At 35.9% G+C, this 25,390-nt stretch overlaps 1 protein-coding gene across 1 annotated transcript; it reads left to right on the forward strand.

The window, feature by feature from the left end:
• Positions 1 to 2,159: 2,159 nt before the first annotated feature.
• Positions 2,160 to 22,793, forward strand: LOC126967162 (ATP-dependent RNA helicase DDX54). The gene is made up of 13 exons (XM_050811623.1): positions 2,160 to 2,431; positions 2,691 to 2,870; positions 3,845 to 4,028; positions 5,219 to 5,565; positions 6,698 to 6,908; positions 7,521 to 7,639; positions 9,204 to 9,317; positions 12,396 to 12,587; positions 13,531 to 13,638; positions 17,392 to 17,516; positions 19,234 to 19,369; positions 21,195 to 21,330; positions 22,591 to 22,793. The coding sequence occupies exons 1-13, from the start codon at positions 2,237 to 2,239 to the stop codon at positions 22,764 to 22,766; spliced, it is 2,223 nt and encodes a 740-aa protein (XP_050667580.1). The 5' UTR covers positions 2,160 to 2,236; the 3' UTR covers positions 22,767 to 22,793.
• The last annotated feature ends 2,597 nt before the right edge of the window (positions 22,794 to 25,390 follow it).

The raw sequence follows: 25,390 nt of genomic DNA on the forward strand, positions 1-25,390 counted from the left end.
TAACACAAAAAAATACACATAAATTAGGAAAATGGCCGGAAACAGACAGGATTGGTGAATAGTTTTACTCACAGTACCGTCGTTGCGTCCATGGAACTTGTAGTATTATTGTATGTCTTGCTGATACCCTTTGGCTCTACTTAATCAATTTATTTGTTCGAAGGTCCCCGTTTAAACGTTGAAACGTACGTTGTAAAAAAAATCGTGCCGAAAGAATTTGATTTCAACACAAAAAAAATTTCACAATTACAGGGATACTACTGGCAACGCCAATTAAGTTGTTGAGCCAAAGTTTATTTCAAAAAAAAAATATTTCAAAAAATACAAAGCAATTCTATTATAATAATAATCAATCTACTAACTAATTACAATCAATTTATACTTATTTTAATGCTTACAACTAAATATTCCCCACTCTAATGTTCTAGTTAAAGTGCTGAGGTGGAATTGCACCTAAAGCTAATTTGGGTAGGGCTGTCACGGTTAACTAGTGGGTATGTATTCGATTTTGGGCAGCCGGCACGAAGTGATCGGCAAATGGTAGCGCACAAGGATTTGTAAAGGTTTAATAAATTGCCTGAAAGAAACTGTACCTATAGGTATGTAGCAATACCTGTATTTACATAAAATGAATATATTACTCATGTTTCTATTCAAATACTTCTAAATGAATATTAAAGTGAATCGATTTTGTAATATTGCTTTTAATTCATATATAATGGACATATTTTCACGGCTTCGATCCTTATGGCAATCACAGAAACTGATACGGAGAGTAATTAAGCTCAAGATATTCCGTTCCAACTTGAATTTTGTATTGCTGTATTGGTGTGGGACGTGGAAAGTCACCAAGTCCATCTCTCATCCACTTCAGATGTCTTCGCAATATTATCAGTATGCACTGGCCTGACAAAATTTCCAACGATCATCTTTGGCAACGCTGTCATGAAGTCCCAATCGACCTATAGACAAAACACGCTGCAAATGGAGGTCGATAGGCCACACACTCCGGAGGGATCCCAACCATATACGGAGGCAAGCCCTAGACTTAGAAACCATAAGCAAACGTGGCCGTCCAAAGCAAACCTGGCTGCGGACTGTCATTGACGAAGCGAAAGACATCGGAAATCTTGACACCTTGATTTCAATACAGGTCGTATTGAAATCAAGAGAGATGCTCAGGACCGAGCGTGGTGGAGATGGACTGTGGATGCCCTCTGCCCCAGCTATACATATTATACAGGACTTAAATGATAGTTTCGTTATTGTCCTATGCAGTGCAGTTTAAGTATTAATGTTCCGCTGGACAAACGCATAAAATAAAACATTATAGCACATTGCAAAGGTCCTAACCGTCCTGTAAGATAACGTTGAAGTCTGACGTGTACTTTCTTGAAACACTACGAAGGGGTTGCCTTTTTTTGTAGAACTGTAAAACCAAAAAAAATATTTTTACTCTGTAGTGCACAAGTCATGACTTTCTCAAATCTAAACAAAATGTCTATAAATGGTTTTATCACATCAATCTGATACAGCCTGGAAAGAACTCAAAACATGAATATTTTATCGCGAATCGAATACGTGTTCTTAAGTCATTTTACTTGACTACACCTATAACATAAATTATTGAACAGTAAACAATATCAAAAATATGACATGAAATAATATTATAATTAGCAGAAGAAGAGTATTTAGAACTCCAAGTGTAGAAGATTTTTTAATTTATATTTATTTAATATTTAGTAGCACGGGTTGCAGGTCCATAGGCCGAACTTTTTACTAGAGAGAAATATAAAGTTTTTACAAAACAAACAATTAACAATCAATTCGTTGAAACAATTTCAACGATGTCTTAGGCATACTATATAATGTACATATATCACAGACTGATGCAGCGTTTAAGTTGTAGAGTAAGTAAGTAAAGTACTTTAAGCCGGCAATCTAATTCAATGTCTAAATTCATAAGAAATGCATTTATATAATTTTATTTTATCTCTACACGATACTTTTCTTTTCTTTTAGGGGTAAAATTATAACGCAGACAATACACAGCTGTGTTAGACAGACACATCACACATGTGACATGAGTCATGACACATTACACAACTGACAAGTGACAAACTGACAACAAATACACATTTCAATATTTTGAATTTTCAAATCGAGCACGTGTGATATGGAAACATGAGTAACTCAGTAATTATAATTTAAATGTGTAGCTATTATTACATAAAACATGCATGATTCCAAACAAAAAGATGATGTACTACCCGGGTTTGAAGCACCTCAAGTGGATGCATCCAATAATGACGAACAGGGGAAGAAGAAGAAAAAGAGTTCCGGAGGCTTTCAAGCTATGGGATTAAGCTTTGCAGTTCTTAAGGGGATTACAAAAAGAGGATACAAACAACCAACACCGATTCAGAGAAAAGTAATGATTCTTTTCTTGGAAAGATATTTTTCTTGAGAGTTTTACCATTTTTGAAAGATATACTCTGAGTCTAGCATATAACTTGCTTGAAGCTTAAACATCATTAAAAAGGATAACAATTAATATTCTCGCATAACTTACAAAATGATAACAGTAGTTTTGTTATAAATTCTTCACTTAACACACAATTATTGAATTGTAATGTGATGCGAAAAGTGTTAAATGAGACTATTTTATATAAATGTATTACTAATTTCAGACAATACCAATAGCCCTTGAAAATAAAGATGTTGTCGCTATGGCACGAACAGGATCAGGAAAGACAGCATGCTTTTTGTTGCCAATTCTCGAAAAGCTTACAGCTCCAGCTAATAAACCATTACCAGGAAAAAATTTAAGAGCACTGATTCTTTCACCAACAAGAGAGTTGGCTTTGCAGGTAATTGGATGTTTCTCTTTTTCGTTTTTATAAAGAACTTAATTCTTTTACAAGGCTTATAGTTAAATGAGCTTGTTGATAATAAGATAATGTGATGTAACAAGAAAGTTTGACTCACCACCTTAAAATTATAATAGGTTAGTTCTATTTAGCATATTTGGACATTATTGTCAAGTGCTGGCTGTTTAGTTTCTAAGTTAATTCTGAGTGGCACTATAACTGTGTATGTCACCTTGAGACATAAGATGTTCAGTCTCATTTGCCCAGTAATTTCACTAGCTATGGCGCCCTTCAGGCTAAACAGTACTGCTTACACATTACTGCTTCAGGGCAGAAATAGACGCAATTGTGGTACCCATAATCAAGCCTGCATCCTTACTTTAAAATCCCAGGATTGCCACTCTACAACATTAGGATTGCCACAACATGGATGTAGGTTTGGATAGGTTTGACTAAGAACCAATTTGGCATCTTTTTTTAAATCAAAAATGGTCTGGTATTATTGACGCTCGTTTGTCCTCCTATTCCATAAACACTTGTTTGTCCTCCTATTCCATAAAAAAAAAAAAAAAAATATCATGGAAAATATGAATTTTGTTTTTGGGGATGCAAAGAACAAATTTTTTAATTAAATACATTTTTAAATTAAATCACTGTGAATGAGTTCCAATTGAAGTTCAAAGAGTGTCTTTCATGATTGGAGAATCTTGTACTGATTAAGTTAGGTGTTTTTTCTGTTTTGGTGAAATTGAGAATCATATAAATTGTTCCATTACATTTTTAACTTGGTTGTTGTGTGGAAAACAAATTATCTCTTTCTAATTGCAACATAAACTTCAAAGTTGGTAGCTTCTCTCCTAAGTGTCTTTAAAATCGTGATGCAAATTATTGATTGAAATAGTGCTGTAGTTTTGGCACTCAGGTTTTTATAGTTAGTTTTTTTATAGTTCTAAATATTCCCAATAAATTTTCAGACATTACGTTTTGTTCGAGAACTGGGGAAGTTCACAGGCCTAACATCTGCAGCAATACTAGGTGGAGAGTCAATTGAACAACAATTTGGAGTGATGTCTGGAAGTACCCCTGATATTGTGGTGGCGACACCGGGACGATTCCTGCACATTTGTATAGAAATGAGCTTAAAATTGGATAATATAAGTATGTATTTATTTATTCTAAACTTCATATATATATTGACACACTTTTTACACAAATTATCTTGCCCCAAGTTAAGCATTTATAGCCTGTGTTATGGGTTACAAGACAACAATATATTTAATACAATATACTTACTTAAACATACATAAATTCATATAAACATACATAAATACATTAAAACATCCATATTCATCATATAAATGCTTGCACCTACCGGGATTCGAACCCAGGACCTCTAGCTTAGTAGGTAGGATCGCTAACCACTCAGCTATACAGGTCGTCGAAATATAACATCCAACATAGTGTGAATCAAAATTCATGATTTGGTTTATCATTTAAAAATTAGCTGATGGTTTCATGGCAGTAACAGTGTCAAACATTTTGCATATCTGATGTTGATCTTAATGATGACTATTACTTCCTCAAAAAATCCTTATTCAAAACTATTTAACTAGTGTCTATTGAACTAAAATTTTGCATCAGACTGCATATAGCTTTAACACATTCACTGCTCACTTCTGGGATCCAAGTAGAACAGGACTATAGATCCCAGCAAGCATCCCATTAATTTTTTAGTAGTCAGCAAATTGCCAGTGTTTGAGGCGAGTCAATATTGCTTTGTGTGGCAACTCTGGCAATATAGTTGACTTACAAAAACGAGTATACATTTATCCATATTTTCAACCTTTCATATGTACCAAAAAATGTTAACAAAATTCGCCTTAAGTAGGTTCCCAGCTATTATTTTTATTTATTTTGTTGGCAGTGTGTTGCAATTTGTTAAGTAGTGTCATGGATGCAGTCCAGTTGAATAAAGTACAATAAAATAAACAATACAAGTTCTTCTTTATGTAGCTACTTAGTCAAGGATAGCTGTCAGGTTTTTTTTATTCTTCTTTTTAAGTAATAAAATGCTCTGTAGCTATCGACTTTCTTCTTTACCAAACATATTGTGCTTTTATTTCTTCCTTGCCTGTAATAATATTGTGTTGAAGGAGCTCATATCTATTGTGTCTGAGCAAATGGCGGAGATAGGCTATATTTTGTTTATTTCTAGTAGGCATCTTTTTTCTGTGCATATGATTGTGCTAAAAAAGAGTTTTAATCCGACCTTTGACCTTGTATCTCCTGATGCACAATATTCTCTTTGTTTTCATGTTATAGTAAATTACCATTGTCTTTATTTTCAGAGATAGTTGTATTTGATGAAGCAGACAGGCTGTTTGAACTTGGCTTTGGAGAACAACTACAAGAGATAGTAGCCAGGTTGCCATCCAGCAGACAAACTCTTCTCTTCTCAGCAACCATGCCAAAAATGCTAGTGGAATTTGCAAGAGCTGGCCTTAGTGACCCTGTATTGATAAGATTGGATGTTGATTGGAAACTACCATCAACTTTATGGCTAGGTTGGATTTATGTGAGAGCAGAGCTGAAAACGGCAGCGTTACTGTTGCTTTTAGATCGAGTCATAACTAAAGAGACTCCTCAAGCTGTAGTGTTTGCAGCGACTAAACACCATGTTGAATATTTACATTTAGTAAGTACATCAATTTTTAATTGTTACTTAAACTTGATATTTAAGACATTGAGTATTTTTGTTGCATCAATTTACATATACTGTAACTGAAATTATTTGTAAAAAGATGAAGCTGTAAATGTTCATTTAAAAGAGTGGCAGTGAGTTTCTTGCCACTTCTTCTCATAAAAGCTCAACCCTTTCCAAAGTGGTGGTGGATATAAAGAGAAAGGGAAACTTTTGTCATTCATAAGTGTCATTTCCTTGACCTACATGAATAAGGTGATTTTGATTTGATTTGATAGAAAAGCCATATTCAAACACATTTCGTGATTCTACCTATTGAAGTTTTATTTATGGTTAATCATTATTTTGAAATTATGGGTTATGGTTTTTTTATTTAATTATTCTTAATTAAGGTGAATATTAAGGAGTAGGAGATATATGTCAGGACCATTGGAGAAATGGAGGTCTTAATCTCTGCCTAAGGTCATGAGAGATGGGTGTGATACAGGTTTTCTTGTAACCAACACAATACCTGTTCAATGGAAAAAATAATCATAGAATATGAAAAATTCTTAGAACAAAAGATGTTAGTTTGATGTACCTAAAGTGTCCTTCAGAGATCTTGTGTTTGTTAGCATTACCCTGTTGGGATTATCACATGAATAAGTAAATCCCAAACTTATCTACTGATCTCTAATAACAGATATTATGAAATAAATAATAAGAGTGTAATAATAATAATAAAGCCTTTTATTCAACTAAAAAAAATACAATTTATTATATCTAAGTTATATAAAATCCAAGTAGTGTTGCCAATTGGCATAGGCCTTTTCCACTCCTTTCTGTCTTTAGCAACCCGGCTCCAGGTCACTCCTGCAAATTTGGCCAGGTTGTCCTCTTCTTTTGTGTGGTCTTCCCCTGTTTCTTATGCCATTCCTAGGGTATCATTCTGTGACGTTTTTGTTCCACTTCTCCTTTCCTCTGCTCAGATGCTCAGCCCATTTCAATTTCAGAAACTGAAATGGAAATAAGAGTGTGTTAACACTAAAATAAATACCTATATGTGTTAGTAATTTGTTTGACCATTTGCTTTCTGAATCCCAAACAAATACTGTTTTCACCCTAATAAGTCTGTGCTGTTTTTTAGATATTACAAAGAGCAAGTATAACATCAACATATGCCTACTCTGGGCTGGATCCTGCAGCTCGTAAGATAGCACTGGGCAAGTTTATCAACAAAAAATGCTCTGTGCTACTTGTGACCGATGTAGCGGCCAGGGGCTTGGATTTACCTTCCTTGGATACTGTTATAAACTACAACTTCCCAGCAAAGCCAAAACTGTTTGTTCACAGAGTGGGTAAGTAATAAAATTCATTAGAGTTTCTACAGTTGTGGTCTTTTTTTTGCTATAAAGCATCCTCATCAACTTGTATGTTGACAATTTACAGTGTTTCCGGGACGATACAACATGGGTACCTTAAAAAAAAGCGCATACACTTTCTTTAAAGGCCGGAACGCTACTGCGATTCCTCTGGTGCTGCAAGATAATGTGGGTGGCGGTGATCACTTAACACCATGTGACCCGTACATTAGTTTATCCATAAAAAAAGTCTTAAAGATTAGCATAATGCTTTTGAGTTAAAGATGAAATGTATCACGTCACAAAAAAAAATAATCACAAAAAAAAGTGGTGCACTTTACGACATAAATAATTTTGTGTCTATTGACACAAATAAAAAATGTGTATATTGTCTGCTTTTTGAGAATTTTTGGGCTTATCAAGAATCGTGAGTGGCACTGCATTGTAATGGGCGTATCAATTACGATCTGCCTAACGTCCTGTTATTGTCATTAAAGAAAATTGTTTCATTCTGTGACTCTTGAATTCTAGCACGACTCCGCGGGCTAAGCATAATAAACTTACTTTGTGTTAAGTGAAGAGTATACTTAGCTAGTTATATTAACACAGGCAGAAGTGCGCGAGCGGGACGCAGCGGTCGTGCCTTCTCACTCGTGTCAGCCGAGGACGTCGCGCATCTACTTGATTTGCAACTGTTTTTGTCTTCTCAACTTATATTGCCTGATCAGGTATGACATCAATGATTCATCAGTAGCATATAATGTGTTGATTCATCGAGTAATTTTACAGTAGTCGCACAGTTCTTCTGATACGATAATTAATTTAATTAAGATGACAAACTTCGTGGAGACACTTAGCACGTCGTCTAGTGCCGAGTCGCTGCTTTGGTGGATCGAGTCGGTTTACGGTATTCGAATCATGACTCGAATCCGTGGTTCGAGCTCAGTACTCGAGTTTTTGAGTTGACGCGAGTCCAGCACTCTAGACTGGAAATTCGAGTCCACTACCAATTTTAGAACAACAATGAAAATTAACGAAATGGAGTTAAAACAACATGTACGTTTCATATAAGGACACAACGGTAATACATCAAACATTTTCAATGAAAATATTTTTAAACGTTACAAATAAAACATACTAATACTTAGGAGGTATATAGGAACCAGAAATGAGATCAAAATATTTTTAAGTTTTATTACACACAAAAAAGTTTTTTTAGAAGCTATTTAAGAACTTAGGATATTATATAATCGAGTCAGCGAGTATAAAGTGGATTTTCCTGACTCGAGTACCAGAAGCGAGTCCGGCGTATTCGAATCAAAATAAATTGGTATTCGAGTAGGCGAGTCGGCACATCGCTAAAGTCAACTCCCAACAATCTCCAATACTTGTGACTTAAGATTAGATATATGCGTACAATCTGGTAAAAAATGGTGGTATTTTGGAAATTTTGATGCAAAAGAATGACACCCAATAATGACAAAATTATGGCGGCGTTGAACAGCTGGTTATCTGTAATGGGGACCGATAGCTATTTTTTAACACTTTGCATTACATAAATAAAATTTGAAAACAAAATTTATGAACGATGTGGGACTCGAACCAGCGACCTCTCGCGTTCCGTGCGAGCGCTCTTTCCACTGAGACAACAGTTCGTGTTCGAGTTCTGCTTCGTTCTTAAATTTTGTTTTCAAATTTAATTTCCGTATTTAAACCCAGAAGTTAAGGTTATCACTTTAAAAAATCACAAATTGTTTTCGCTTCGCATTACTTTAGCAGTGATTAATGTTGGTATAACTATTATTAAAAAAAATCTTTCATTGACAATAACAACACAGTTTTATTACAACTTATTCCAACGACTGGGTGCCTATAAACAAGAGCAAGTCACGAATCACAATCATCATCATTAGCCGGAAGACGTCCACTGCTGGACAAAGGCCTCACCCAAAGATATCCACGACGATCGGTCCTGCGCTGTCCTCGTCCAACTTATTCCGGCGATCTAGACCAAATCGTCGGTCCATCTTGTGGGGGGCCTACCAACACTGCGTCTTCCGGTACGTGGTAGCCATTCGAGGACTTTTCACTGCCACTTCAGTTTCGCAATCATTTGGGCTATGTCGGTGACTTCCTGCGGATCTCCTCATTTCTGCATTCGATCTCGCAGGGAAACTCCGAGCATAGCCATTGCCCTCTGAGCAACAATGAGCTTCCTTATAAGGAATGAGGAATCACAATGTTATCTGGTAATTCCGGTCATTTAAATACAAACTTATCAATATGTTTAAGGTGAGTGAGGTGGGCGACGCGTGTCCCAGCGGTGTGTGGGGCGCGCTCTCCGCCGAAGCGCTGGAACTTCGCCACCAGGACGTGGTCTCCTGGCATCGTGACCACTCTGACATTGTAAGTCTACCTATCTGATAAAGAAAGGCTTGGGATCCAGTACTCTGTGTTCTGCACGATCGCTTGGTGTTGCGTAGAGACCTCACTCCAATGTGCTCCTTATACCATAGTATTCCGAACATCGGTTTGTCCTGGAGGTCTACTCGCAAAATCGACAACGATACATTCGGAACGATACGATAATACTCCGAATATATCGCAACTAACCTACTCTAACAAATGTTCGAATTCCTTATCGTTTATCGTTACCATAGACTAATATTTTGATTTTTTTACGATGTTAGTGTGAATGTAATATGTTCAAACCTAAACATTATCTGTGCTATGTCGCTGTTAAGTGTCAAAAGTCAAAACATAGTTTAGGCGCTAAGGACCATGCCAGACTCTGCACCACCAATTTGGTATCATTTACACATAATGTAAATGTTAAAAATATATGTAATGAATATAATATGACCATTTAAAATTGAATAAATAATACAAAACTCGCGGATAATAAAATGTAAAAAAAAGTAACTCAACCCTTCTCGTCGACTTCCTATTTCTCAGGCGGCCATTTGCATTATTTCTACGCATAAACGATCAACAAAGTGACTTAAATAACTTAGTAGTAAAAAAATCCTCTTGAATAGTAAATCACATATAATTATTTTAATAATATTTATTAACTATGTATATTGTATGGCAAATATATCTATACAACTTGAAACGATAATAGCAACGACAGCCTAGGTGTCGTTGAGATTATCGTAAAAGTGACGTTTGATTATTTGTGAAATTCGAATATTCGTCTCTGACATTTTCAACTAAGAGTAGGGTTAGGACCGATAATATCGAATAATGTTTCGTTCGTTCAATCATCGTTTCGACATTGATTACGATGTAACTAAGAGTAGGATTCGACACGAGGAGTAGGCCCCCTGATTTCCGTCGACTTTTTCCAAATTGCACCACAGTAATTAAAATATCTGTAATGGTTGTATGTTGGCAAAGTGCGGTTTTGAGGTACAACAAGTACTTACATCGAAATCATTGGATGAATTTGTGTGGTGTTTGAAGGAAGACGTGTTTTTCTCTTATTTATATTCATTTTTCAGACTTATATATATAATCCATTATGCAACCAACACAGGCACACTTTTAAATACTTTTTTTTTAATTTCTCTGATCGTGTGTTATTCATTGTTCATTTTTTTTTCTTTATTATTGTAAACACTGCTGTTCCTTCTATTAGGTAAACTGTGGTAGACTATAATTGGCTATATTTTTGTATTTAACTATAAGTGATTATTTTGTATTAAGCTGTTGTCAACCCCAATAAAATAAAATAAAAATAAAGACTTGGGTATCAAAAAGATCGAGAAAGTTCCTGTGATTCTTCTGGTGTTGCGAGAATTTTTGGTAGCGGTGATCACTTCACCGTCAGAAGACCTGTTGTTTTGTCAGGTCTGTATTACAGAAGATGTGTCAAGACATTATCCATAATCAAATGTGTTTTGTCTCATTCTACATAACTGTGTAAAAAAGAGATAAAAGACACTTCAACCATTATTTCATATTAAAAAGCGTAACATATGTCGCGGCTTTGAACTTAGATACTTACTTAGGTACTCTTAAGACACCTCGATTGATTTATGGTGATTTGGGCACGTGGATATATACCGATAAACCATATAGTTGAGGAATAATGAAAAATGGTTCTTAACCGACTACAAAGGGTTCTCAATTAACCGTGTTATTAAAAAACGCGAAGTAAAGTTACTCCAAATTTAAAACAATTTACTTTATCTTAGCTTTGTTACTACTACTAGTATTTACATAAAAGGGAGAAGTAATATCAAACTTGGAGTAACGTTTACATTGCGTTTATTTATCAGACTGAGTGACTATTTAGAACTGTAAACTTAAGGTTATTTATACATCTAGATATATAGATGACAACTGTGAAAAAGTCGAAAAAAAATTGAGTTTAGAACTAACTTCTATTTTGAGAAATTCACGCACACAAAGTGTCATACAAATCGCAATTGTAAGACGTAGCTTGTCACGCATACTAACACGTATTTGGATAAAACTTAGTATCCCGTAGTACGAATTTTGAGGTGAAAAATATTGTAATTCATTGAGCTTTAGTCAACGATTGTAATGCTACAGCTCTTATTACAAGGTCATGCACCGTTTCAAGAAAATAACAAAAAAAATTCTAACCTAAAACGGGTAAATCACCCAAATAAAACGGTACATGAGCGCTGGCATGGATGTGGGAGGCTAAAAACTTGCTTATAAATGTCAATTGTAAATGAAAAACTGTGAAATAAAACGTGAAAAATAGTCTGGGACAGACTAGATGGAATTATTATAATCGTGGACTAAAGTACTATCACCTACAATATTTTTTACCTCCTAATTCGTGCTACGGCATACTAAGTCCAACCCAAGTATTATTCCTGGCCTGTTTTCATCGGTAGTCAAACAGCAAGAGAGCTATCTAGACCTATAAATTATCTATAATTTATAATATAATTTTATAATATTGACACACTTTTACACAAAATATCTTGCCCCAAACTAGGCATAGCTTGTACTATGGGTACAAGACAATGATATATTTAATAGAATATACTTACTCAAACATACATAAATACATATAAACATCCATGATTCGGAAACAAACATCCATATTCATCATATAAATGATTGCACCTACCGGAATTCGAACCAGGGACCTCTAAGCTTAGTAGTGAGGGTCACTAACCATTCGGCTATATGGGTTGTCTACGCTGTAATAGTTATTTATGCAACTCTTGTGTAATAAGGGGTATTAAAACACGAATGTGGATTGAATGTGGCTGTCCGTTAAAACTCTTTGAGCATGAAGGGATTGAAGAAAAAAATTGGAGTGTTGTTATGAAATTCAGTACAACATTACAACACTCGTTTGGATGATGTAATGGTTATTAGAACATTGGGTGTTTTAATTTTGGAAATAAGCTAACTGTTTCAGAATCTTTAATAGAGGATTTCAAGCATGGGTGTAGATAAACAGTGTTATAATCCGTCCGTGTGTCCATGTCCCAGCAAGACGCGGAGCGCGTGTGTGGTCGCGGGTGGCAGCAGTACGTCCGCTGGCGAGAGCCCGCGTCCGCTGACGCTAACCGTCGCGCCAAGCAGACGCCGCGGCCCGCTGTGACGCACCCGTTCCTGCTGCGAGCGGAGCAGGCCCCCACCGACCGGCTCGTGCACGACATCGCCACATACCGACCCAAGGGGGTAACTTCACTTTATCATAACTACATACCACCCTCCTTTGCACCGGATGCCGACTCGATTATATAACGTATGTTATTTGGGAGTTTCTTGCGCCGCTTCTTCTCTCTCTGAGCGCCATTTGTTTCCGAGCGGTAGTAGTATCTAGTATATTAGAAATGACATCAAAATGAATTCTAAAGGAATCAATTTTCAATAAATGTCCTTTATGCCTTTATGGGTGCCACAACGGCGCCTACTTCTGCCGTGAAGCAGTAATCTGTGAGTATTACTGTGTTTTCGTCTGAAAGTCGCTAGCTAGTGAAATTACTAGGAGAATGAGACTTAACGTCTTATGTCTCAAGGTGACGAGCGCAGTTATAGTGCCTCTCTAAAGCAAATCACTTAATTATGACAATAACGGACGAGACGAGAACGTTCAGCTGATAGTAATTGATACAATGCAGTGCCGGATTCTCAGGATTCAAATGTCCAAAAATTTCAGCGGCACCATAATTATTGCGCTCGTCAACATGACTCATAAGATTTTTAGTCTCATTTGCCCAGTAATTTCATTAGCTACGGCGCCCTTCAGACCGAAACACAGTAATGCTTACACATTACTGCTTCAAGACAGAAATAGGTGCCGTTGTGGTACCCATAATCTAGCCGGCATCCTCTGGAAAGGAGCCTCACACTGGTAAAATAACTGCTTTTAACTATTTGTTTGTATATACAGATGCAAACGGATTCTCATATGGTTTTCACCATCAGTCGCAAATATTTTTACGAAATATTTGCATATATAACAGAGTCTAATAAATTTTGTGTGTTAGTAAAATAATAAATGATATTTTACGACCAACACGCCAAAAGCTTTAAATTTGGCTAGGTTTTGTTACCTTTTAACTAGTACATATTATGTGGTCGAAATTTGTCCTGCTAATAAAAATAATTGTATTGTCAGACGATACTGGAGCTGGCTGGCAAGAACGACTCGCCAATGTACCTCGCGATGAAGGCCAAACGACGCGTGCACGGAAAACTGGTGCAGAAAGCTAGAGATAATATGCAGGTGTGTTGATATTTTATATTAAGGTTCAATATCGCTCCATCATTAGTTATCTACACACGTACACATTACAGTAAGTCTCGGGAAGCATTCTGAGAACAAGATGTTCTGATCTTCCGGTAAAAAACTTGTCCGTAAGTGGTCTTGTTAACCGACTTCAAAAAAGGAGGAAAATGTTTGTTACCTCAAAACTTGCGACTGTGAGAACAGATTTTGTTAATTCTTTTTTTATTTGAAAGCTGGTGCTTCCCGAATGGTCCCATTGTAATTTAGTCCAGATCTGACTGAGAAAACCATAAAAGTCTTAAATTTTGCTATAAATACGTATAGCAAAGTGGATAATAAATTTACGAATAACTCAATGTCGCGCCAACCGATTTCGATGATTCTTTTTTTATTGGAAAGCATATACTTCAAAGATAGTTTGATGAGAGTTTGGTTAGGTTCTGATAACGGAATCCATGACGAAGTAACGGAACACTGTCTGTAATTAAATTGCAAAGTACTTACGTTCATTGCTGCATTGAAAAATTTAGTATAATATTTACACATATTTAGACAAATTGTTAGTTAATGTACTTCAAATTCACTATAAATCGTAAAATAAAATAAAAATTAACAAAAAAACAACCGCCTTCAAAAACACTATTCCAAAACAATAGATATAATGTGCACTAAAAAGTTTAAAAATAATTGCGTATTTTTATACAATCTAAATTATTAATCTTATTCTAGTTACGATTATTGTAATTTTTGGAGTCGGTGTCATCCAAGATAGGTTTGTTACTACATACATAGTTATAGGTGAGATGTGCTTTTTTTTTGATGATTAAAATAATCTTAAACAACTGCGATTTAACAACTGTGCTGTAGATACGCAATATAAAAAATATAAAACATTTATATAAACATTTTGGCGTTAACAGTTGAAGGCAGATAACATAAATACCATGTTGCTATATTAAATAAAAAAAAATAAAGTAGCAGCTTTGATATTTTATTTAACCATAACGCAGGAGTTTAAAATGATGGAAGTAGCTATTATTTTTTTTCTTTTTTTTTTTCTTTATAGATTAGAGTAGTAGTTTAGTATCAGTAGTAGTATTTTATTAGTAGCTATTATAGATTACCTAATTTAATGTTTGATAGGGCATCTTAGTTTGGTCTTGTTTAAAAAGCACACGCTATGGCGTGAAAAATGGGAAAAATCCCTTTTTGCAAAAGTTGAAAATAGTCATATGATTCAGTTTTACAATACGAGTTGATAATGAAATGAAATTTTGTGGCAACATTATATTCAAATGCTGTGCTTTTTCAATATAATAATAAAAATAATAATAATAAATCATATATTTTCAGGCATTTTACCCATAAATAACTACAAACAATCATAACTTAAATTACATTATACTTTGATTTTAATTAAATTACAGATAAAAAGAAAAGTTAATATATTATGTAATATATTCATAATTACAATAAAAAAAAAGAAAATAATTAAATTATAGAAATAAAAATTATTATAGTCTAATGCAATCCAATGATGTTTAATTTAATTTTAAGTTCTTACAATCAATCAATCAAATTCTTTATTTGCGTATAAACATGGTATGGTTACGGTGGTATAATCTTACAGTTACATTATTAAAAAATATATATTATGTCAAATATTTGATAAAAATAAATTGGCACAAGTCACAAATATCATATTTACAACAGTCATACACAGAATTAATTATTAAACTACAGCATTTTCTAATGCGGTCCATAAAGGAAGCGGCTCTTTTTCTTAACACGGCATAGAAATCGTCAACCCTATTCTCCGCAAACATGCCCACGGTAGTTTAAGCATTGCTCTAAAAGCGTTATTGTACTGCACACGTAGCGTATGGTAAGCTCGTTTTGTATAGTTTTTCCACAAGTAACTGGTACATAACGACTGGCAATAGGCGCCAAATAAGGTTATTTTGACAGGTACACTACACGTAGCTAATCTGCGGGCTAACAGTTTATTTGTGGCGGCAATGGACCTCGTTTGTCTTTCAATGTCATCATCATCCTTCAAGTTATTTCTTATGATGTGCCCCAGGTATTTAAATTGAGAAACATTTTTGAATATTTGCCAGAAATATTGGGTATGAAAGTATGTACATCAAACGCCCTCAAGTGTATTTTGGCACTGGCCTCATAATTGTGCATAAACGAGATCTCAGATTGAGTCTTGAAACGCCTTCTGAAATACAGACCTTCATCATCATCATCAGCTGGAAGACGTCCACTGCTGGTCAAAGGCCTCCCCCAAAGATCTCTACGATGATCGGTCATCCCTCATCCAACGTATTCCGGTGATCTAATACAGACCTTAGTGATAGCGAAATCAAAAATTTGAAATTTTAAATGGTTTGAAAATTCTCCTCGTCATTTGTTCAGTTAATGTATTTTACCCTTTTTCTCTCTTCTTCTTCTTTATCCTCGACATATTCCATTTTAGTTGGGGTCGGCTCTCCTGGTCATACATCGCAAGGACGTTCTATCTTTGGTCATCTGTGGATCTATTTGGGCTGTTTCTAGTTCTTTGTCAATGACTGATTACCGTGCTAATCGAGGTCTTCCGCGTCCTCATGGTCCGGTGTTAATATCAAGCACTCTCTTGGTCATGGTATATTTTGGCCGCGTCATGAAATAGCATTACCACCTCAGTCTAGTCTCTAGGATTGGCTTGACCCTAAAAGTACAGTGGATGCGCTCATTCCTCACTTTTGCCAAGCGCGTGACGGCACCAGACCATCTGAGCATTTTCATCATTCGACCAGCATTCCGAGTCGATGGCGGTTTTGTAGACTTTGTCTTTGATTGGTATGGGCATTCTAGAGTCAAACAGCACACCTGTTAGCTCCCTCCACTTCATCCAGCCAGTGTTAATGCGGTTGAAGACGTCAAGCTCTATGGTGCCGTCGCTCGTCAGTCTTTTCTGTCTGCTCACTCTCAGGCCAGCGTTTTCCAAAGCACTGAGCCATTGTTCTGGTGCGGTCTGTAGCTCCTCCACATCTTCACTAATAAGGGCTATGTGATGAGCGTAGAAGATGTTCCACGGGGGTTTTGTAGGTTGTAGGCTATGATATGGTTAATCACTTAGTTATGAAATAAAGAGTAATGGGCTGAGAACTGAACCTTGATGCACGCCGACTTTCAAAAGTGAAAATATTTTATATGTCATACAAATAAAGAATGTATACTTTCAAAAAGAGCAACCGTCACAATTTAAATTTATGAAATAGGGATAAACTCGATATGCCGAACACTAGGCTTCGTAAAATAATAGATTTAAACATTAAGTAAAGAACAAATTGAGTTACAAAGTACAGGTCAAAAGACCAAGATTAATGATAATGATAAGGCTGCTTGAAGGCAATGAAATAGCTTGCATATAATTTGTTGATGCTTATTGTTTGTCTCTCTGAAATTATATGTACTCTTAATCTTAATTATCTTGTGGCTTCTTCTCAGCTAAGTCGCGATAGTAAAGCCATAGAAAATTTTGCATCTAAGCCTGACGAATCAAAGTGATTTCATTGGTCGGATTGAATAAATGTACATATTTTAATTTAACGTAATTTTTCGCGAAAATAACATTTATTTTTCTTTTATGCCAAGATTTTGCGCACGCAGCTGACGTGGAAACTGAATGTGAAATTTTGAAAATGATTTTATTTAAAACCAATTTTTTTTTATTTGAAATGTTTATTTACTCTCCAGGAAGGTACTGTACTTCAAGAAAACGTAGATTCAGAGAAGAAGAAGGTGAAAGGCAAGAAGAAACAGCCGGTACGGGATGAGAACTACATTCCGCACTTCGCCACCGATCACCACACAGAGACTGGGTGAGAGCTTGCAGTCCACAACATCTTATAATACTGATAACTCCCCCGTCGTTGACATAGCTTGTCGCATTTGTGAGACACACACCTTTCTTAGTATCATTTTTTTTAAATGAAAATAAGGGACGAGACAAAGACGTTCAGCTGATGGTAATTGATACGCCCTGACCATTACAATGGAGTGCCGTCACCTTGAGACATCGACGAAGTGTGTGACAAGAGGAGGAGATTTGATTCACTTGATTTGACATATTACAGATAAAAATATTAATTTTATTTCGACAGGGATAAAATCAAAAATAAATATTCATTTGTCATAAAATTACACCGAATGACTAAGTTAGGTATAACTAGGTATTGGTTTGGTAATATCAATTATTGGGGACGTGTATTATCTGTGAAGTTCCTGTTGCTGCTATTAATGTGTGTCTATCTTTATATATATAATTCTTGTGTGCGTGTGTATGTCACTGAACTCCTCCTAGACGGCTGAACCGATTGTGATGAAATTTTTTGTGTGAGTTCAAGGGGATTTGAGGATGGTTTAGATTCACAATTGAACTACCTCCTAAACGGCTGGACCGATTTTGATGATATTTTTGTGTGTTCCAGTGAATTTGAGATTGGCGTGTGTCTTCAGGTGGATTCGAGAATGGTTTAAATTCACAATTAAACCACCACCTAAACGGCTGGACCGATTTTGATGATTTTTTTGTTTGTTTCAGTGAATTTGAGATTGGTTTAGATTCTTAATTCCGTCCATATAATATAATTCTCCTGCTCATGTGTATGTTAGTGAACTCCTCCTAACGGCTGGACCGATTTTTCACATTTAAGACGTGTGTACAGGACAACGTCTGTTGGGTCCACTAGTTTTTATATAAATATATATATAATTGCTATATAGTGTTGCAACAATAATACTCAAACCCACTTACTTGCGTTACATCTTTATCAAGGCGCATGGTTCTGGATCTCTCTTTCCTTCATAACATAGTTCATGGTATCATCGACAGTATAGAGCTAACTGAACTATTCTTACAATTACGAGTGCCGTCAGTTCGCACTAGACACACATCTCTATTCCAAGTCCCGCTGAGTCACACCAATTATGAAAATTCAGTAATCTGTCGCACTCTGTGTCCTATTGGGAGGCTCCTTTGCACAGGATGCCGGCTAGATTATAGCTATACCACAAGGGTGCCTATTTCTGCCGTGAAGCAGTAATGTGTAAACATTGCTGTGTTTCGGTCTCAAGGGCGCAGTAGCTAGTGATATTACTGGGTAAATGAGACTTAACATGTTATGTCTCAAGGTGACGAGCGCAATTGTAGTGCCGCTCAAAATTTTTGGGTTTTTTAAGAATCCTGATCGACACTGCATTTTAATGGGCGGGCGTATTAATTACCATCAGCTGAACGTCCTGCTCGCCTCGTCCCTTATTTACATAAAAAAAAACTATGCAACTATCATAAGTAATTTAACAATACTGAACGTTTTAATAACAGTAAACTCTGCTTTATAGGGACTGTTAATAAAAATCTAAAGGAAGGTATAACTTAAATGTCATTCACACACACAATACACAAACACACACGCACATATACCATGTCTTATTATAAATATTGTAAGTCCATTATTAGAACTAAGTTCAACAATAGTATTATTTTAGCCTAAGTTCTGTGAATTTTGTGATGTATTTAATAAATAAATAAATCAGTATGTCGGTGAACTTCGCGGCGGGCGCGAGTCAAGCAGAATTGGAACTGGGAGCGGACAGCGTGGAGACCGACCGAGCCAGGAGACACTCGATGCGATGGGACAGGAAGAGGAAGAAGATGGTCCACGTTGATCCCGTGAGATGACACTTATATATTACTTAACACGCTACACATCTATACTCATCACTCACAAAATATTATTTAACCAACAGTTATTTTAAACTTATAACTTATTTTTTGTGGAAATTAGATTATAACAGAGAAAACACCACAAAATTGAAGTAAAATGATTAATATTTAAATTTTCGACAATACTTTACAATAAATTCAGGATAAGGAAGCGATGTGATACTTTACAAAAAAAAGTGTGCGTCTTGGGACGCTTGACTGAGGTGATAACTTAAATTAATCTTAATTTAACTATTTAATATTGAAATTGTTTAACTTGAGAAAAGATTAGGTTATTTACATTTAATTTTAGGTATATTAGTATGATAATGTAATGAAAGTTTATTTACTTATTAACAATCTTTTATTTATTATACAATATATTTCATTCTTATTTACAATTCTTGAATTTGTACATTAGAATTTTGTGTATGTACATTATTAGTATCATTATTGAATCCTATAAGATTAACAATTGGTTAGACTGAGAGAGGAGCAGTTTTCCTACCGCGGTCGTATGCGTGAGAGAAAGGGAAGCCAGACAGACTGGCGCCGTAACGCGTTACGTTACGAAGCGGTTTACCCTCCCATAAGAAATAACCACTTCAAAATAACATTTTTTCGAATATTAATAATAAGTTGCTTGCACGATACTACGGCCAATGTATTTATAGCAATCTTCTGCACGTACATAAACATTAATTATAATTATATAATATAAATTATTATACAGTTAAATAAGCGACAACCATAATTTTAACACTAGATACAAGCTTATAGTGCCCCCCACTAGGCTCTGTAAAATATACAATTCTTTTGCATGCAATGTTATTAAATTTTACAATAAATTACCAAAAAGTGTATCTGAATTATCAATTAATAAATTTAAATATTTTACTAACCGAAGACTTATTACGGTATTGAAGATTACGTAAACGATATTACAATGTAGAATTGAATAGTGTTATAGTTGTTATTTTTATGGATTTTATGGTTCAGCCTTGTATTGTTTTACTTGATTGCATTATTTTAATAGTTATTTAAGCAACTTTATGTAATAAGGGGTATTAAAACACGAATTGGGTATTATATCATGTGTATTTTAATATCTCATTATCAACAGTTGCATACAAGACTTTATCTACACCCAGAGGATTCATATTAATTAATCCTCTATAAAATATTCTGAAACAGTAAGCTTATTGGTAACATTAAAAAAGCCAGTCCTAGTAACCATTACATCATCCAAACGAATGTTGTAATCTTGTACAACACTCGTTTGGATGATGTAAATATGTTTATCTACACCCATGCTTTAAATCCTCTATTAAAGATTCTGAAACAGTGAGCTTATTGCCATCATTAAAACACCCAATGTTATAATAACCATTACATCATCCAAACGAGTGTTGTAATGTTGTACTGAATTTCATAACAACACTCCTATGTTTTTTTTTCGATCCCTTCATGAGCAAAGAGTTTCAACAGACAGCCACATTCTTATACCTCGATGCGTGGTATCTGTTTGAATTTAAAAAAAAAGAACATTTTAGTTTACGCGCGTTCCACACAACCAGAACGTCGCGCGCCGTAAAAAAATGTAGGTTATTCGAATCCCCGCCATTTTTCTTCGATATTTTTATAGTTTTGTTTACAAAAATCACTCATGTGATTCTATTATCACATTCGTGTTTTAATACCCCTTATTACACAACAGTTGCATAAATACTATTAAACTTTTGTGTAATTAGCATGTATTGGAATTGTATTTTTGATATAATGATATGTTTAGGACGGTGGACGCAAAATGATACGCACGGAGAGCGGGGGTCGCGTGCCCGCCTCGTACCGCTCCGGCAAGTACGAGCAGTGGCGGAAACGAAACGATGGAGCAGACGACACTGGCCTGCGGGACGGACACGCCACGCGTGAGTATCTTAACACGTCTTTTTTGGACTTTTTCGTATAAGTTTCACATTTTTCATTGCTTTTAATAAACCTTTACGGTGTTATTACAAAAAAAAACAAATCTGATAACTATACTTACAATATTGTGATTACATAATATTAAAACTATCACTACGGGGAAGCGTACCAAGAGTACTGGCAGCATTTCCACGTTGAATAGCTAGGCTTATCCGTTGACCGAAATAGCTGCCAGCGCTTGGGTTGCCAGTAGCCGTATTGAGGCGAGAAGATAGTACTTTATACATTCTGTGCGCCTCTGGGCCCTAGGGGCCAAGTGTCTCGATACGAAACGGCACAAAGATGTAAGACTCATTGAGACCAACATGTTTGCGACTTTTGCTGTATTTGGCAGTCGAAGCAGCAGCTCCAGCACCAACTGACGTAACTTGGACATGAGAAGGAGCCAGTCGCGTCCCACAACAGCGCCCTACCCCGTGCCCAAGCCACCAGAGTCATTCCGTCAGGACGTTTGCCATCAAAATTATTACACACGACTCATACATGGCTTAGAAACGTGTTTTGTTAGAGAGTGACTATAATAACGTCACTGACTTAATAATAACGACGTCTAAAATGAAGTTTATCTTTTCCTATTACAAAACAGTGTTTAGCTTGTGTTTAACTAAAATTTCGCTAAGCACCAACTTAAACTGAAGTGTACAGGAACAGTTGAGGGAACGGAACTCAATTTTCAAAAGCAATGTCTAAAGATAGTTGAACGCTAAACAACAGATGATGCTCAGAATTTTTGGGTTTTTCAAGAATCCTGAGCGCCACTGCAATACCAGCAGCGGTTACCAGCAGCTGAACGTCCAGCTCGTCTCATCCCTTATTTTTTTTTATGGAAAAAGAGGACAAACGAGCGTACGGGTCACCTGGTGATAAGTGATCACCGCCGCCTACTCTCTCTTGAAACACCAGAGGAATCACAGGAGCGTTGCCAGCCTTTAAAAAAGGTGTACGCGCTTTTTTTTGAAGCTTTGTAGTACGTGAAAAAAGGCTCCTTGAAAACCGCTCTATGGAGGACCGCCACAAATCGGATGGGGATGATATCCTAATTTTGTTGTGCAAAGGTGGGGTTCGCCGGCAGGAATCAGGCGAAACAGCTCTTCGGAACACTCCTCGTGATAAATGCGCGCTTTTTTTGAAGGTACCCATGTCCTATCGTCCCGTAAACACCGCACAAGGAAAAAAAATAAGAGGTAGCACATGTGTTACAGCATCGGAGTTCCGACCTCGCTGGGTGAAACACAACGAGCGTGTGTCCCGCACGGGCGGCGGAGGAGGAGAGATGCACGACAAGCAACACATCGTGAAGGAACGCCTGCGCCGGGACAAGATCAAGCAGAAGCTGAAGTTCAAGAGCAAGGGCAAGGGCAAGAAGAAGAAGAAATAGATCCATAAAAATGATCTCTTGTACATACATGTTGACTATTATTCCTTCTATACCCATCTACAGGGGCGTGCATTGGTTTTCTAGCAAGGTGGGCACTGTGGATCTTACTAGTCGTAGTTGAGCTTTGGAATATCCAAAGATTACTTACCGTAGGTATCTAGCGTAAGGAAAAAAATTATGAGTGCGTATTTAATAGAAGTTTGGTTATAAAATAACGGAACCAAAACTAACTAAATCAACACGCGTGCTATATTTATTACGACGTAAGCACTGCCTAATTGCCTATATGATATGCACGCCCCTGTCCATCCATCCGTAGTTGCGACTTTTGATATTGATGTTTGTGTTTTAATCACTAATCAAAAATCATCTGGACTAATAACTAAAATTCAACGATATTTTAATGTTATCATAACTACTAGTATATCAATTATTATTGCTGAACACGAGTTTAAACAAAAAGAAACAAATCATTGATAAATTTCAATGACTTGTGTGCGTCCATATTTATACGCAAAAAGTATGATTTACAATTCTATTCATCAATCGCTTGACCAACTTAACATCGCCACCATCCCTTTTTCCTGGCCCCGCCTACTTTAAGATTCCATTAATAAACTTTAAAAATGGTACGTATTATCTTGTTTGTGAGTATTATGTCCATTATTTTAGGAATTTGTCCCACCGCCGGCGATAAAGTACGTATCAACTATTTTCCCCTTTGTCCACTAAAATCCATTGATGGATCGTTGTCCACTTTTGTCAGCTAATCGAGACTGTTGTAGATAATGGATTTAATGCACAAATGAGTATAAAAAAATTCGTTGCATATGTAAGGTTGGCGATATACAAGTAACTTGTTTTATTTGATGATAATGGTAACAGAAATGCAAATTTCCCAAAATGGTTTTATGCAGTGGTTTTGATAATCACAGGGAGACGGCTTACAAAAAATACAGTTTTATGGCGTTGTCGATAATGGAAGTCCAAACAATGTAGGTACTGAGACTTTAACAATCAAAGAGGTCTTTTCGTAGCATTTTTATGATTATTAGAACTTTAATTATTTCAAGTACAAAAAAATATACATTATCCAGTATCTGAAACATTTTTCCTTAATTTACTTTTTTTGGAATGCTATACCTATCTAAGGGTCATGCAGAAATTTGCAAAGCGGATCATGCAAACAATGAAATTTTGATGACTATGGATGCATACAAGAATGATATGATCTCTACAGATAATCGGCCTATCCCACCATTTAAAAAAGACTGCACGAGATGTTAAAAGTAAACGGTTACATTTAGTAACCAAGAAGTAAAGTAAGTAAGTAGGTAACTTACGATGCGGTAAAAAGTGTATTTTACAACGTGCTCAACTCGAATATAGGCGTTTAAAATATTTTTTTAATTCCCATTCAAAGTTGAAATACCATCATCATATTCGTACTTTTTAATAGCTTTGAAGCCATGATAATTTAATACTTACCTATTTAATTTTTTTAAACACGAAAGTGCTGCCAAATTTACTCTATTTGCTGACGGCACATTTAATAGTAAGCTTTCACCTTCTTTTATCAGATCATTCGTTTTTACGGAAATATAGGGCTGCAACTCCAATACTAATAAAATCATGATACTTAAATCTACACTAATGAAGTCTTCGAAGTACTGGCTATAAAGGCATACAGTCAGGTTTACAAGAAATTGTTAATTGGTCTCGTAATAATCCTACAGAATTAACTTCTAATAACCTTTTTAATAAAATAAGCGACATCTTCGGTAATTCGTCGCCATCTTATAAATTATCTGAACAAACACTATAAATCGTGTGCGGGAAACGAGCGGAGTGCATAAAAACTAGGCGTAAAAGATTAATAAGCGAAATTTCTGATAAAAGCATTCAATCCGCTCTCGTTAACATACCTCCAAGCGAGGAATTTGTATTTGAAAAAACACAATTAATGTCGCTTGTACTAGCCCTTGGAGGACCTCATTATTGGTTATCACCCCCACAAACCTCCAAAAATAGGGACCAAATAAAAAGAAAGTACCAAGAATCACTTCCATCCACATCCAGATCCAGAACACAGGAAAAAAAAAATTTTCAAAGCACCCACAAAAAATCCAACCAAAACTATAAAGGAAAAACTGACGCTTACAAACAACAGGGAAACCCGTCCTTTCGAAAGAAAAACAAGAAAAAATTACTATCCGACACAATTCAGGGGAGGTCGGCTAAAATCGTTGGCAGGCACTTGGCGCGAACAAATTTATAAGATCTGCAACAACTGGTTTTTGAATACCGTTTTACAAGAAACCTGTAATAATGCCGACAAGACTCGTTATGAATCGATTTGCAACCAAATCGTCACCGGCCATGACTCAAATAGTGCAAGACCGCTTGGATCAAAGAATACTGCAGCCTGTTACAAAAGAAACGCCCAGTTTTATCTCCAAGCTATTTCTGCGGAAGAAAAGCGACGGGTCGATGCGACCCATTTTCGATCTACGAGGATTAAACAAATTCGTAAGGATAAAGCATTTTCGCCTTATCTCTCACACTTCAGTGCCAGATTTTCTCCAACCGACTGGATGATAAAATAAGACATTTCTCAGGCAGAC

The sequence above is a fragment of the Leptidea sinapis genome, chromosome 12 (genome assembly GCF_905404315.1).
Source record: "Leptidea sinapis chromosome 12, ilLepSina1.1, whole genome shotgun sequence".
Taxonomy (NCBI): Eukaryota; Metazoa; Arthropoda; class Insecta; order Lepidoptera; family Pieridae; genus Leptidea; species Leptidea sinapis.